The following is a 16,742-nucleotide window of genomic DNA, read 5'->3' as shown; positions in this document are numbered from 1 at the left end:
AGTTCTTGAAGGAACAAGGTCTCATCCTGGCCTTCAGCAGCAATTTGGCAGTGTTGGAATAAGGCTGGGACCAGCAGCTACAGGACAAGGCTGGAATAGAGAAATGGATCAGCATGTAGAGACATTGTGACTGGCTTGGCAAGGAGATTCCCCTCAGGAGAAAAGAAGTGGAGAAAAAAAGGAGACTGTGTTTTGTGAGGTGTAGGAATAAACTTGGAAAACACAAACAGTTTAAGCCAGAAAGCCTTGGGCATTTACAAGCACAGTAACTGACCTACTGAACCATGGTATAAGAGGACTGAATAACCTAGAGTACTAAATGTCACAAGAATTAACACCTAGAAACTTTGTACTGCCCACACTTACAGAAAGTGAATGCCCAGGAGCATCACATCATGCCTGTGATCAATAATTAATTCATGCTGGGGAGGATTGCTCAGATCAAAGAACACAATGGAAGTGCACACAATGCTCTGTCAATAATAAAGTGTTATGCTGTGCTGCAAGGTAGAAAGTCTCAAAGAGAAAGGTGCTGTAAAAGGGGAAAATGAGGTTACATCATGAATCTCCATAAGCTCAAATGGGGATAGTGATATTCAAGACTGTTAAAAAACAATTGGCAGCAAAACAAACGGCCAGTGCCACAAGATCACCACCTGTGACACTGGCAGCTGGTGTTTATCGCATTCCTGATCTGTTTATGGCCTTCCTGATGTTTTCCATAAGTATGTTTGTTTCAATTACAGAAAAGAAATGAGGGGAAAAACATACAGGTGGCACAGAATTAACAGAGCAAGGACCTCCTTTTCTTTCTCAAAGATTTTTATGAGTGTTTGAAGATAAATTAAGATCTGCCTCCAAATTTTGTCATTTGTGCCCATTCCCAAAAGACTTAATGACAGGGAAGAACAAAAGAAAGATTAAGACAAAGAACACTATTTCAGCGGCAGAAAGTTATCATCAGGATACAATTTAGAGCAAAAGATATCCATTTGACAAGCAGTTGGTGTTAGTGGACAAGCAGGGTAGAAATTGATTCTAGTCAGGTTGTTTTCTTTATGTGATGCAGCTGCCTGACACTATTGAAGGTTTCAGTACAGGTTAGTATATTTGTAACCCATAACAATCACAAGTAAATTCCAGAATAAATCTGGAGATCATTCTAGAGGTGTTGCCAAATCATTTGGACAGATGAAAACTGCCATTAAGCTTCAGCCATGCTACTCTGAAACAGCAACCCACAACAGAAGTGGAGACAGACCCAAATCTGAAGCTGTGATGCAATAGATTGAGCTCCAGATTTTCATTCACATCTCACATTTCTTGGAAAACTCCAGATGCAGGAAGGCAGAAACTAGGGACTGGGTACCTGCTCCACTTTCAGGGCAAGTGTGAATGACTCAAAACGAGAGGGTGGGGGAGCAGTATGTTTGTGCCTCCAGAATTGCTTTGGGCCTCTCCAGAATGTCTACTCCGTTTCTCCAGTGCCTGTGCTCTTTCCTCACCTATCTTGGCATTGTTACGATAAGGACAAATTTTCCTATCATCTCCTAGTTTCTATATTGGGAGAATTTACTTACTGTGGGTTTTCTCCCTCTGAGTTACACAGTTCACATTGGGTGAGTTTAGGGGATGTCACAGAGCCTGGCACAGACACATGGGGTCAACATATAACAGCCCAAAGCTGTTTGGAGGAAGAAAAACTGCATGAACACCAATTTGGGCAGAAAGAAAACCAGCTACATGCATGTAAACATGAAGAGTGTTGAGATGAGATCCTCAGAATTTCCCAGAAATTACTGCAATTCATTATGCATAGGCTGTAAGGATGAAAAGACACTTTAACCAAAGCCTGGAAAGGAGGCAGGAGACAGGGGAACAGATATATCCTGGAGTCCTAAGCATTTCTTGGTGATCTTGGGAGCATCACATATTTTCAAGACATAGCAGGACATAGCAGCAAATACCACCATTTAAAGTCTTAAGCGAATAGAAATTTGTGGAAACTAAGATTTCCTGTTGTTTGGACACTCATGTAGCAGAAGAGGAATTATTAAATATGAAGCTGCTATTGTTCCCAGTGGAATCAATGCAAGATTTTCACCAGATTGAACACAAATAATATCTTTTTTCTTTTTAAACTAGTGGGAAGTCTCGTGTGTGCAGGATATACCCATGTACTTTGCCAAGCAATGAGTGTAGCTCTCATTTACACCAGGAAAAGCTCACTGAGTCACAAACCCAGCCTCTCATGTGACTGTCTGACATTTGTCATATGAAGGCAATTTATGAGGTCTCAGTGTCATGACAGTCCCAAGACAGCATTCTGACATGGTCCACAAGTGCTACTTAAATAAGTCATTCCTCTGCAGAGAGATACATTTGTCTCTATGAAGACATAGAGTTCTGCCAGCCCCAATTTCAGTTCATACAATGGATTTTCTAGTGGCAGACATAACTCTAATCTCCTGCACATGAATGGAATTAATTGATATTTTCTGCTAGGAGAAAGCTGTACTCCTTGAGCCAAACTCTGCTTTCAGTCACAGCGTGTGGAGCCATGCTGGATTTACTCTGGAGTTCTGCAGTGCAGACTGCAGGGCTCCTCCTGTCCCTCAGGGATTGTTAGTGAGCAGCAGCTCTGCTTGGCTCCTTATTGTCTTTGTTAATAACACTTCTAATGATTTGTGTTTGCATCTATTTTTGTATCTCTTAACATATTTGTAAGATACTCAAGGCTGCTTTGGAAAGAACCCAAGCTCAGGGGTGGGGTGTATTTAAAATAGATGAACCCCTGGTTACTGTAGGCATGTCATTGGGATTCATTCAGTTTTCAGGAGGTTTTTTCCCCCTTTCCAAAGCCAGAGGCAGACTGTGGTATGCCCAGAGCACTGTAAAAGAGAAGAACCATCCCTTCCTTTTGCAGGATCTCTAATTCTCCATTGACTGCATGAGAACAACTCAAATCCTAGGACAAGCAGGGAAAGAGGAAAAGGTCATCCTACAACTGCAGGGTAAACTAATACAACTAGCTGATCTTAACTTCCCATTGGCCTGACAACATTTCCCTCACCCTTTAGTGTACAACTCAAAATGTCCATACCTGCAAAATGTTTGAAATACAGCTTATTTAGACTCTGTGGAAAACAAAGGGGAAAAACTCCCATCATAAAATCTCCTATGACAGCTCCTTGAAAGCTATCTAGTGACCATAACAAATCCCTTCTCCTGCTCTCAGCTAGGATATCAGCCTCCTCTGCCTGGGTGTTTTGTGGCCACGAGCCACATGTTGGAGTCCTTTTCACATCCCTGCCAGATATGAACCTCTCAGGATACTGATCAAAGCCTCAACAACTGCTTCCCACAGCAACATCACCACAAAGCCTCTGCAATAAGGCCACCACCGTCAATCAGAAGGTCCAGCTTAAATCCTGTCAGCACTGAGACAAGGCTGTTTCCCACACAGGCTCTCTGTTCACACTTGCTTATCACAGAACAGACAGCTACAGGTACTCTTTGCCAGACTAGAGGAAGTCAGAGGTTGGACTTCTCTGGTTTTAAGGGCTGCAAGGGTGAGGAAGGCTCAGCCATCTGCAGGAGGTGCTGCACTCTTATTGCCACCAGGGCCAACACCACCCAATCTGTCACCAGACACCCAGGAGATCAAGGTATCTCAGGCTCTCTTGTGCTTGCCCTCGACACAGCAGCCCTGTTTGTCTCCAGATTTACAGTGCTTGCACCCTGCATCCCTTCTCCAGAGGGAAGTCTGGAGGAGGATGTGTCTCCAGCCCTGTGTGTCAATATACTGGTGCTGCACTGGTGTGCCAGGGGAGTTCCACAGTCTGAAACACTACTTTGAATTCAGGTTGGGTTTCTTTGGTTTTCAGGTTTTTTTTAAAAACCATTTTTTGTCTCCACTGCAGAAAAATAATGTTACATATATATATACAGCAGTTCTGTGAGCTGTTTTCATGCTGAGAAACAAAATGAACATTTTAAAAGATCAAATCTGAAGTGTTCTTAGTACACACCAACAACACTGCTTTTTATAAACGATAACCTTATTGTCATTAAAAAAAAGATAAATTCAGCTCTGGGCCACATTTCCCTGCTTAGGTCCCAGCACACCTTTCCACGAATGCCTGCCTTTCCTGGTTTAAGCTCTCCAGCAGAGCCTCCTGTCTCCTGAGCAGAGTGAAGCCTGCAGCACACGGCGCTCAGCACGAGATGCTCTGCATGGCTGTCACGCAGCGCTCGGGGAGTGAGGAGCACTCTCAGCAGAGTGATGTCGCCACCAACTCGCTTGTTTAGAAAAGCTTGGAAATGTCACAACTTGTTACACCATGCTATCCTTAATGTACTCGGGAGGCAGTCATAACTTCTGCCTGAGGCGCCTGAGAACTTCCCCGAGCACCGGCAGCGCGAAATTAACGATGCAGCTCAGTCTAGGAGTGGTGGCATTTTAATAGTGGGTAGAGGAAGCCTCACGTATTGCCAGCTCATCTTGGAGAAGTAAATGAATTAACTCACATTTGTCACACGCTTTGTGATATTCCAAGGAAACGATCCATAAAAGCCAACTTGTTATTAAGTATTTCTGACAAAATATTGTTTTAATTAATCTCCGTCTTTGATTTTCTGTTTGGGCTACTCTCACAATGGCCTTTTGCTTGCTTTCACTGTAGGTAATGTGGGCTCACCCACACACAATTTCCAGAACCTATGGAGAATTATGTCACTGCAAGTTATTGATAGTGTTCCAACTTGGATTCTGCTTTCTACAGGCTCTAATTAATCCATATTCATACCATGAGGATTTCTCATCTGACTGCGGTTTGATCAACCAGCAGGGAAAGACAGAGTCCATATCAGCTACATCAGATCCTTCCAAGAAAAAGGTGCAGCTCTCCAATAGCTTTGTGCCTGGGCAATACAGGGTCCAGGCTATCATGAACTATTTTGATAAAAATAAATGTCACCATTAAAAAAAAAAAAAACCAAGAAAAAAGTCAGGTTGGTTAATATGTTTCAGAAACTTGCCTAAACTTTGTGCTTAAACAAAACAGTCCTATATGCTTAATCAAAAAAAGGTGGTAGACTTTTTGGATGAAATGCACTCAGAAGATTAGCCAAAAGATAAGATAGGCAAAGTAGATAAGGAGATAAGAAGTAGCAAAGAAAACCTGTTGTTAAAAATGAGAGATTTTACAAGGATTGTCTATGTTTTGGTGGTTTCAACCCAGTTAGTAGAAAAATAAAATAATGTAATGTGGGAAGAAGATTCCGCATTGCTGTCACTTAGTTTACCCAACTTTTTTGTTGTGCTAATTTGTACTCTAATCAATTAAACTGTTGAACAACACATTTGTCAGATGGTATTCAAGTGGCATAAATAAAGTAGTCCAAGGTTTCTCTTGGAATCTAAATTCCTAGCAGGAATTCCTCGGCAAAAACACAGCAAGACACAGACTCTTTCTCATGCAAAGATCCTATATATGTGTCACAGTTACGTTTTATATCAGGATTAATGCCTTTAATATTTTTCCTGTTTTCTCTGCTGAATCCCATATGCAGTGACAGTTATCATCTTTTTTTGTTTTTTTTTTTTACCTAGGCATGCTCAAGTTTTTTTCCCATTTCACCCACTGGATTCTGTGCTGAACAATAACTACCCACCCTACAAAGCCATGTTTCGTCTCTTGGCACAGAGGAATGAAGACACATTTTCATACTGTCCCAAGCTGCCATTAGCCCTCCGGCGACATATTTCCCTCTGCCTTCCAATTCTTGTGGCTCTTCTCCCTTTTCCTCCTTACCACAGGGATTTTCAAACAATAAACCTGTGTTAATTCACACTTTTTACACCGCCTATATGTAACAGCGCACGGGGTATGATCTTCCACCGCTTCTGCGCTCCCTCATATGGAGTTGTTTCCCCCATTCCAGCGGGGAACGGGACAGCGCCTAGCGCTCTCTGCGGCTGCCAGGCGGGACGGGGTGAGCCCAGCTCCGCGCCTCGGGCAGCGCTCCGGGGAGCGGCGCGGCTGGCCAGCGGATCGGCATCCGGGCGGGCTCCGGCCCCGCGGCGGGATCGGGATCGGGATCCGGGCGGGTTCCAGCCCCGCTGCGGGATCGGGATCGGGATCCGGGCGGGTTCCAGTCCCGCCAGGGGCGGGCGGAGGGCGGGGAGGGGTCGGCGCGGGGGGCGCGCAGGCGGGGCCGCGCCTGGCGGCGGGAGCGCGCTCGGCGGCGGGAGCTGCCATCCCGCCGGGGCACGGGCGCGCCGGCCATGGAGCCCTCGCCCAAAGACGGCGAGAGCGCGGCGGCCGCGGAGCCCAGCCGGGGCGGCTCGGCCCCTTCCAGCGGGGTGGTGGTGCAGGTCCGGGAGAAGAAGGGCCCCCTGCGCGCCGCCATCCCCTACATGCCGTTCCCCGTGGCCGTCATCTGCCTCTTCCTCAACACCTTCGTGCCGGGGCTGGGTAAGGATGCCGCGGGAGGGATGCAGGGGAGGCGGCCGGGGCCCCTCGGTCCCTCTCCCCACCTGCGGCTGCTTCGCCCCGCCGGAGCCGCCCGGGCTGCCGGACCCTGCCGCGGCGGCGAGTTTCCCCGACGGCGCCGCGGGAAGGGATGGAGGGATGGAGGAGCGGAGGGATGGAGGAGCGGAGGGACGCAGGAGCCCCTCCGCAGAGTTTCGCGTCGGGAGCCGGGGCAGCGTCCTGCGGGGTCCCCGGGAGCCGCGGGCAGAGCCTGAGCCCCATCGGGCCGAGCGGGCGAGGATCGCGTCTCCCTCGGGCGGCAGCGGGGAGCGGGGCTGGAGCAGCCGCCCGACCCTGCTCCGGCACTGTGCGGGGCAGGGCTGATTCCCGGCCCGGGGAGTGGGAATCCCCCGCGCCTTCCGACCCCTCCGTTCTCGCCGGGCGGGGATCGTGAGGTGTAGAAGGGATTCAGCTGCTCGGGCTCTCACCAACTGTGGTGTTAGTCAGAGGACCAAAGCTCACAGTGGTCACATCGCTCGCTAGCTAAGGCGAACTTGCAGAGCCCACCATCCCGGGTTTTCTAAGGAGACCCCTGGAAAATGTTGGAACCAGTGTCCAGAGAAACTGGAGATTTGCAGTTTCTCAATACGAAGTCTCTAGTGAGCTCAGGTAACAAATCTCTAAGATGAGGCTGCATCCTTTCTGTATTTCCCTCTCCTTCTGATTAATTAGGAAATGCTTACTGCAACAGGAGCTTAGAGTTTGAGCACTACAAAAGCCCCCAGAACACAAGGCTAAATACAAATATTCCAGCTGAAAGCAAAGCAATCACATTAAAAAAAAATCAAACCAAATCAAACCCAAACAAAATTATCCATAACTCATTAATCCATACCTCAAGTGTCTCGTAGTCCATTTCTGGCTGCTATTACTGCTACTGTGGCCACGACAGAAGCTTTCCCTGTGATAAGGGTGTTTCCTCCACCTAGCCCTGCTTTTAAAGAGCTACTGCCTGCCTTTAATTGCTTCATGTGTTTCAGGTGGCTTAATTCTTTAACAAATCTGAAATTCTTAAAGTTCTCCCGATTAAAGTATTACCCAAGTGTGGGTGGTATAGTGTGTGCAACATGTACAATCTATTGCTATTCCAGTGTGCTTGCTCTGAACCTGTGGATGTATTCCCGAGGAAAAGTTGCACCCCTTGAAATATCTGTGAGTCCTCCTGTGGAAGGACTGGTATGTGTGTTTCCAGATGCAATGCATGCTGCTGAGGTGTGTTGTTTGCACATCCCTTCTCTGCAGCCCCCTGAAGAACATGGAGTGATGAATCAAAGACAAACTCTGGAGTTGCTTGCTGTCATGGGGTTTTAGGTGTCCTGGGGCTTGGTTTCCCACTATCTTCAGAGAGAGAAGTTCAAAACCAGAGTTTTCAAAGTGAATGTTGTTTTCTGCTGGCACTGAAGACACCACATGTTCACTGCATAGTGCAGGAAAAAAGCCTGACTTACCTTGCCCCTTGCCCTCATCCGAATGATCTGACACTTCACACTGTACTGCTTTTCACAGCACACTAAAAACCCTCAGTGTTCTTCCCTCATCTCAGTAGGGTAGATCCCCATAAGCCATCCTCACGTGGGAATTGCCTTGAAGTGTGGTTCTGTGCTGGAGTTTTTCTCTGGCTGCTGCTGTGGGTGTGCTGGAGGTAGCTGTGTTGTGCTTTCCCTCACACGGAAGGTGCCTAAAGCAGCACAGCAGACAGTGCTTCCTTCCTAAAGGTGAGTGTTCAGGGCTCCCAGTCCATGCTGGTTGAAAATTTGGGAGTTGAATCTGGACTGTGCAGCCATGTAACCTGGTTGTGTAACCCCTGACTGGCTGGACCAGCACAAAGTGGTTTTAATTCTATTTTGTTTTTTTTTTAATAGGCAGAGATTTTTTTTAAAACTTATTTTCCCTTTGATGCACTGATTTCAGCCACACAATCTGGCTGGCTGTACTGCTGTTTCTCCTGCTATCCTGTTGCAAAAGTAGCAAAACAAACAAACTACACATCAAATGCCTGTAGCATCCCCACAAACTGGCGAAATGCAGTGTTTTGGAGATGCATCCCAAGCTCTGTATGCAAAGCATGGCACTTAGTTTGTACAGAAATGATCCATTCTCTTAATGAAGCTGCTAATATTGTATGCATTTGGAGAGAAAACTTACTCTGAAATGATACACCTGACTAGAATATAGCTATTTACAATCTCAGCGATATCCTGTCATATATCACATAGCCCACACACGAGGGGAAACAGGAGGAGCACGAATCTACTGGCAGGAATAGTCAAGGTAAAAAGAGATTTTGTGTCATTGTTGCACTTCAGCCATCTCAATGAGCTGAGCAGCACTTGTAAAACAGATCAGATTTGCAGTAGTGTGAAGTATTAACATCAAGGATGTGAGCTTGTTCCCTGTGAAGTAAATGGCAAAATTCCCATCAATTCTTGTAGTCCAGATTTATAACACATTAAAATATTTCACAGGCTTGCTGGATATTTCTGCCTGCTTAGTAGGAGAGTGGGATTGTGTTTAGGTGTTAATGGAAGTCCTCTATTTCTCAGTCCTAAATTCAACCCTCATCTGTTTTGCATGTAGTTATCACTCATGTGTAGACTTTGCAGTGCAATTGCAAAGAAGGGTCAGAAACCACCAGAGTAGGCAAGAAAATGGGCAATATTGAATAAATCAAGTTTTCCACTGCTTGGAGACTGGTTTTCATTTGAGGTTTTCATTAGTGACCAGTGCCTCGGACCAGTGATATCCAAATAGAAATTGCATTCTGATGCAGGCTATCAAATCCTGGGGCAGTCTCTCAGCATCTGAAAGCCTCTACTTTTTTTAGTTAAATTATCTTTCCTGTGTTATGGAAGTCACCTGCGAGGGTGAAATATGAGAACTTTAAATATTCAGTTTATTTTTCCTTGATGCTATTTATGTTTTGCAGTAGTACTCTATTTGGACAGGAGAAGTAACACTTTCTCTTTGTTTACAGTCAGTTTATTTTTTTCAGTTGCTTAATTTTCAGAGTTTTATGTAATAATCCAGAGCTGCAGGTTCTGCATTGTCAGCTGGGTTTTGACGACTCCTTCTATACCTGTTACAAAAGATGTAGTTCATGGGAATTTTTTCATACCCAGGGGCTATGTTAACTTTTGCCTCGCCAAAACTTAAAATTCAGACCAAATGCAGCTTAAAAAAATCTTGATCAGCCCATCTACGTGCAATCTTGTTTGCAGAATAGCCTTGAAATTACACATTCCTTCCATTCGCTGGGATAGGCGCAACCGCTTGGGAATGTTCTGGATGAGTTTCCCGTGGTCCAGCGTGGTCTTTCTCACCTGTGTGGGATCAGCTGTAGGGCTGAGCTGTAATGAAGGTGTCCTGAGGTCAGGTTAATAAACAGAGATAGTAAGAGAGGGAGAAGAGCGAGGAGTCAGCAGGTGCTGTGACAAAAGCCATCGTGCCTTGGCTCCCAGCGCTCCAGCTCTGCCACAGGCACTCTGTGCCACAGGCACTGCAACCTCTGCATGGCTTTGGGCTTCTGGAGCAGCCTCTGAGGCATCGCGGCCAAGCCATGCGGTGAGGAGCTCTGGAGAAGGGAAGCTGATGCTGGCAGCAGAGCTAGAGGTGTGTCCCGTTATCTTTTCCCGCTCGCGCAGGACTGAGCAGCGCGCACCGCCAGCCGTACGCGCTGCAGATGGCAAATGGGAGAAGGGGCTGGCCGTGCCCTTTAGCTGGCAGACTGCGTTCTCCTGGAGCTGCCGTGTGCCAGTCAGCGTGGGAGAAGATCCGGCTCCTTGTCATTCCCGGAGCTGATGCATGGGAATCGTGCCCTCCTTCCTCTCTGCTCTTCCTTCTCTCGCCATCACGTGTGGGAGGGGGTAACCGAAGGGGGACTTGAGGGAAATGTGAGAAGTGAGTGAAATTATCTGAAAGTCTGAGGTATTCTCCAAGATTAATCCCTCCTGTCAGGAAGGGGGTGGACTTCTGGATCACTGCCTGCATTTTACACGTGTACTATTTTTATGCAGGGAGTAATTGAAATACGCAGCACCAAATCGTGTCAGTGCAGGATAGGAGAGCAGCACCCATGTGCCACGAAATAGCCCCTGGAGGAGTTCAGGAGTGACAGCCTCTCTCAGCAGCTCCAGAATGAAGGGGTGATTCCCAGCCCACTGAACTTTTCCCTTCCACAGTTCCCCAGTGCTGCTCTCCTGTTCCTGGGTGTGTCAGCTCCAAATCACGAGTCTTCTGCCATCTGTTTCTTCAGTCCTGATGGAGTTCAAGCACTGTACCTTCAGCTGGGTGAATATGGCTTTAATATTCGATTTATTGAAGCCAGGCATCTTCTCATTAGAAACCATGGCTCTCCAAGGAGCTGAATAGAAGTACAGAGCACAACACTTGAGAAAATTGAAAGGATAAGATCTGCATAAAATTACCAATACCCATTTTATTTTTGTGGCTGGAATGGTAAATAGGTGCCTCAGGCAAACATCCTTTGCCTTCATTATTGAAACAAAGGACTTCAAGGAAAAAACACATTTTCTTATCTACAGTAGGACAAACAGTGCAAAAAAGAAACTTGGGCTTTCAGACATCTGTGCATTAAAATCTCAAACTCCCTTTGGTATTTATGAGCCTTTTTAATATTTTTCTTTTCTTATAGGCATGCAAACAAATGAATCTGTGTGATTTACGAGCTCATTTGTGGAAAACAAAGGTTTCCTCGAGTGTGTGAATTTGTGTTAGTGAACTTTACTGCTGCAGTTCTTTAGCTAACGTTGCCTTTCAGCCTGTGATGTATAGGCTGCTGGTAGTCTGCAGAAATGAGCTGGTTATTCATGGGAGCACAATTAAACAAAGCAAACCTATTGCCAGTAGACTTCACTCTGTCAGGTTTTGTATTTCCCACTGAAAAGGTCAAGAAGTTTTTGAGGGTGATTTATTCTTCTGCTTGTGTGAGGTGGGAAATGAGACCTGTGATGAAATGTGTGCACCCAGGGTTTTGCTCCAGTGCTGGTACCAGAGATATCAGCTGTAATTATCCTCACAGGGAAAGCTGAAAGTTGGGCACAAGAACAGCTGAATCTCAGGTTTCTGCACCTGCAGGTCTTTGTTCTTTTCAGTGTGTAGATGGCCATTAACTTCCTCTTTTATTTTCTTCTATTTTTATAGCAGCGATTTAAGTGAGAAATCTAATTGTATTATATAATTTACTTGGCTGATGGTGTTGAACAGTCATTCCACAATCTCACCACCACAGCATAGTCTGGAATATTTTTGTGCCATGATGTGTCTGGACCACCTGGAACGATGAACAATCTTGGAAAACTCAAAAGAGGTTCACAGATAATTTGTGAGCTGAATAAACGCCAAAGTATTTCAACTTCGTAGTTCCTTGGTTGAGACAACTCCAACCAGTGTATCTGGTCAGAAAAAAAGCCCAGTGCTGCAACCTTTGAATTGCTGTCAGTGCCAGACCAGCTAAAATGCAAACAAGTTTCTCTGCCTCCCTCATGCCTTCTGTTTCCACCAAAATAGAAAACAAAAGAAATGGCCAGGGACGTTTTTGTTCAGTGGTTTTTGTTCACTGCTGTTGCTGGAGCAGCTCTGTGGAGATATTCATTACTTAATGAGCACATAAGGAGGCAGGGTTTGCTCAGCATCTAGTAATCTTGTTCGTCATTTAATGCAGTTTGGACAGATGTACTTGCAGATTAAGAGTGAAGGTGGGAGCAGACAGCAGAGAAGAGCTGTTAAATGGCCAAGTAAACCAGCTGAATTTTAAGGTGGCTAAAAAGCTGTTCCAGATGAAGGGTGTGACGTGGAGAACAACAGAGAATCGAGTCCAGAAGGAGAAAAGTACATTTGCAGAGATTCAGTGAGAAGGCAAAAGAACTGGAACTTCTTGCAGCAAGGGAGAAAATCAGTGAAAGGATTTGAAGGTAAAAGTAACTTGGATGAGGAGAGTGCTTTTTGACAGGTGAATTTTTCCTAGTCTGGATAGCAGGAAGGAAGTGAATTTTCTCCTGCTCTGAATCAGTGGGTGTTGGAGAGATTTACAAAGCCTGATAAAGCACCATTGCCTGCAGCATTTCGCTGCCATTTAATCTCTCCACTGTGAAAAGAACATTGGGAGTTTCTGTAGCTGTTCAGGATTGTAAAGGGAGGAGCAGGAAGCCCAAACCAGGTTCTTCAGGCTCTTCCTTACCCATCAAACTGTGTGTAGGACAGCTGAACACAAGTACACCTACAGCTGGCAATGTCTAGCACAAATGTGAATTTTAGAATCTGTATCCAGTTTTGTATTTTGTGGAGAAACAAGTGATTGGATAGTAAAGGGATTCAAAAATAGTCCTGAAGTTTGTAAAAGGGACTGGAGTTTGCAATTGATTAGTGAAAAAATTATATTCAGAGGTAACCTTTCAGAGGAAAGGAGAGAATGAAAAGAGCTTTCTTTTCTTATTTTCTGTAAGATGAAGTCAATCTGGTGTGCAACATCTTTCTCCTGTCTTTGGGCTTCCCTTCATTGCAGAACTTTACAACTTTAAATGTACACAGTTGCAGCACCACAGTGGGTTTGTCCAGACTTGGTTGAAGCACTGTGCAAAGATGCTGGTCAAAGACAAAACAGAACAGACTATTTCATTTGGAGGGGACCTACAATTATCATCTTGTCCAGCTGCCCAATTCAGGGCTGACCACATCACAGCCTGTTATTAAAGCCATTGTTCAAATGGCTTATAAACACTGGCAGGCTTATGGTCCAGCCTCACAGGAGAAAGGAAAGTTCATGTGGTTGACCTTGCTTCAGAGATTATGGGAATGTGAAACCTGAGTTTCCCTGGTTCTGCTGAAGATAAGGAGTTTTTCATTAAGGGAAGAAGTTAATCTCTCTTCCCTTTCCCAGGGTTTTTGAGCATTTATGTTATCTAGGGAGCCCCAAAATGAAAATACTTCAAGAACTTGAGAAAAAAAAAATCACATGCCATTCTATCTAGTTATATTTCACTTTTTGATTTCTGATGTTAAAAATTAGATTTCATTCTGTGCAGAATCAAGGAAAAAATAAGTGGATGGAATTTAAATATTTGATTTAAAATACTCATTGCCACAGTCTGTTCTCTCTCCATCTTACCACTTAGAAGCTGCTCCCAACCCTCCTTCATTCAGCAATATAGGTTTTGTAATAAAGGCAGTTCAAACTCAGGGTTTCCATTCCAAAGGAGTTACAGACCAAACAATTTCTCTCTAACTACTTGACAGCTCCTCAAAAGGCCTAGCAATGCAACCCCAACTCACATAATATTTGGTGTTTCCCTAGAACCCTATCCCCTGAGGCTCTTGATTAGATGAGAATCTCTGCTTTCAGGAAAAGAAAAAATATAACTCATATGTCTTTGGAGCAGGATTTGAAGATAATGATCCTGTCTGAAAAGAAAAAAAAATTGAAGGCTGTGGGAAGAAAGAATGAATTGCCTTTTTTTTTTTTTTTAATTCTCAGTTTTGGAGAACCTGAGTCATAATTTTTCAGCTCTGGAGAATGGCAATATTATACTGAGCTTTTACATTTCAAACAGAGGATACATTGCTAACTAATTTACAGCTCTGCCATATATGAGACAAAACCATGGGCATCCATGTCTTTCAGCATATGATCATGAAATATAGCAAATATAAATGATCTGGTTGATGAAAACTGATGGGCAATACACTAACTTAAATTAAAAATCCCAGTGTAAATATAGCCAAAGGACAGGCCTGGAGTGGATCATGGTCAAATCTTGTTAGAGGAAACGGTGAACACAATCAATACAGGAACTCTTAGAAACTTAATTGCATTCTCTGCAGGAAAATTCATCACTCATTCATCCTACATTTCCAGCTTCAAAAATAATGCTTATACAGAGAATTGTGCAGGAGACTAAGGCCATCCTTGGGAACATGAATTTAAACGTGACAGATCATTATCCAGCCTCTCACCAGGTTGTTGTTTATCTGGGCTGAACTCTTAGTGGCCACAAACATTGGTGAATATCCACACAAAACTTAGAAATGCTTTGAGATTGTGGGTAATAATTTTGTTTTAGTTAAACCACAAATAAATTTGTAAGGAATGAAAAAGGGCTAAATGGTCAAACTAATCTTGTGATTGTGTTTTGAAAAAAATTAAATTGGATCAAATAAGAATGTTGTTTTCAAAAAGTGTTTGTACATTTTTACTAAGTGTTAGTGTTAATAAGCCATTGAAGACTAATAAATAGATTGTAATGAGACATTGTTACAAGCTCACTGTTAAAAAGTTCAGTAATTTCATAAAGTATGAATCATAGTGTTTTAATCAAAATATTTTACCTGAGGTAAGCTAAATGATCACATTAGTATGACACTGTCCAGCTGAAATAGTTTTGCTGGTTTAAGTTTAAAGTAGGTATTTATTTGCATGCATGCCTATTACATATGCCAATATGGTGAAGTGAGATCATGGCATTAAAGGAAAGCCTTCTGTAGGTAGAAAACCATTTGTTGTATCTGTTGAAGAGCATTCATAAAAGAATGGATTTTATATTTCATAAATTGATTTTGTTAATTTGCTATTTTTAAAATACTTGCAAGACCTCTTCTGTTGCCATGACGATTTGATTTCCATAAACATGATATTTTGGATGTGACTATCCAACCTTGTGTTTGCTGTGCTGTGTGGGGAAAGGAGATGGCAACTTGGCATCACAGAAATCACAATGCAGAGAGGCCAGAGTCAGAGCTCTCTCACTGATAGTGGCCAGGACAAGTTCATTATATTATTCATTACAGTAAGAAAAAAGAAATTTTCATTATAGTAAGAAAAAATAAAGCTCTTGGATCAAGTTATATATATTTATATTCCCTGTAAGTTTTTTTTTCATGTCTTCTTGTGAACATTGTTTTGGAGGGAGGAAATTTCAAGTTTCCTTTGCACTGAAAATTTACTCCAAGAATGTGAAGACTAAGTTCTGGCTAAAAGTACAGCTGCACCTTTTTGGATCTACACACAAGAAGAAGCTCTAAGGGCACACAGCTCCCATTGCCCTGCAACACACTCTGGAATTGCTGCCTTAGTGGGAGGGGTTCACAAAGGATTTAGGATGGTGAGAAAGGAATGGTCAAAAATTGAGATATTTGTGAGGTGTTGCCAGAGGAAAACTTGCTGAGGGAGCAGGATTGTTCCCCATACTTTCCTTCTGTATTCCTGAAATGATTGCAACAAAGCAGATTTGCACCAGAGTAGTTACTGAGTAATCCACTGAAAGAGTTGGAACGTGGCTTCCAATGTAGTTAGACAGCACTTTGATGAGTGTGGATTCTCTGGATTGGGCTATTAAATTACCTCTCTTGATCTGTTTAATTGGGAGAGTGTTGCCAGGTCTTCCTGTCTGTAGTCCAAGGCTGGTAATGCTTTTTTACCTGCATGTCTTTCTGCTTGAGCTCTGCATCTGACAAACTAATCAATGCCAGGGAAGGGTTAGCAAGGTTTTTACAAAACAAGAACTAAACTTTTTTATAAACAATATTTTAGACTCAACATCACGAGATTTTTTTTTTTCCTCCTACTGAAGTTTCATTGTGGCTGCAGAGAGCTGGTGGGATGGTTTCTTGTCTCGTGTAAAAGAGAGAAAAGAGCACAGGGACTACAATCACTGTCAGTTGAGAGTATAAAAACAGTCTCTTGTTTTCTCTTTGAAAAGTCAGAATGTAATTTTATACATTGACATGCATTGGATTAGTTATTTCACTCAGTCCCCCACACATCCCACAAAAATAAGGTGGAAATGGATTCTCCTGACACCCCTTGCAGCTGACTCCCTGAGGTGAGCTAACTTGGTTCTTGTCTTCTTGGTCAGCTGTATGTGGTGAGCTGATTTTTGTGCTGGCCCCTTGAGCTTGTGAATAAGCCTTATTTTCTGTAAATAAGAATTGCAGAGCTGAGCTCTTTGCCCTTTAAATCAGGGAGGAGTCTTCCCAAATTGCAGTACCAAGTTGGACACTCATTGAGAATTGTATTTCTCAAATTAGCCAGCAGCCAAAGCCAAAAATCTAGTTTATGCTGCATCATAAAACTTAATCTGCTTTCTCCCTTAAAATGTGGGTTTGTTTTAAATATTTATGACACATCACACACTAGTAAATGTTCATTAGTACATTTTGTAAAAGGAATGATACCTAAATGACATGATAACTTAT

General features: G+C 43.7%; 1 protein-coding gene across 4 annotated transcripts in view; it reads left to right on the top strand.

The window, feature by feature from the left end:
* The first annotated feature begins 6,218 nt into the window (after nt 1-6,218).
* The window catches only part of STUM (stum, mechanosensory transduction mediator homolog), a 42,254-nt gene continuing 31,730 nt past the window's right edge, over nt 6,219-16,742 (top strand). For all 4 annotated transcript variants that reach the window (XM_085054666.1, XM_085054664.1, XM_085054665.1 and 1 more), the window contains exon 1: nt 6,219-6,479. In XM_085054666.1, coding sequence (XP_084910792.1) covers nt 6,290-6,479 — 190 coding nt within the window. In that variant the 5' untranslated portion in view covers nt 6,219-6,289. The remainder of the gene's footprint in view (nt 6,480-16,742) is intronic.

This window comes from Lichenostomus cassidix, chromosome 3, assembly GCF_008360975.1.
Source record: "Lichenostomus cassidix isolate B80296 chromosome 3, HeHo_3.0, whole genome shotgun sequence".
NCBI lineage: Eukaryota > Metazoa > Chordata > Aves > Passeriformes > Meliphagidae > Lichenostomus > Lichenostomus cassidix.
The sequence above is the reverse complement of the archived record's forward strand: the minus strand, read 5'-3'. Positions and strand labels throughout refer to the sequence as shown.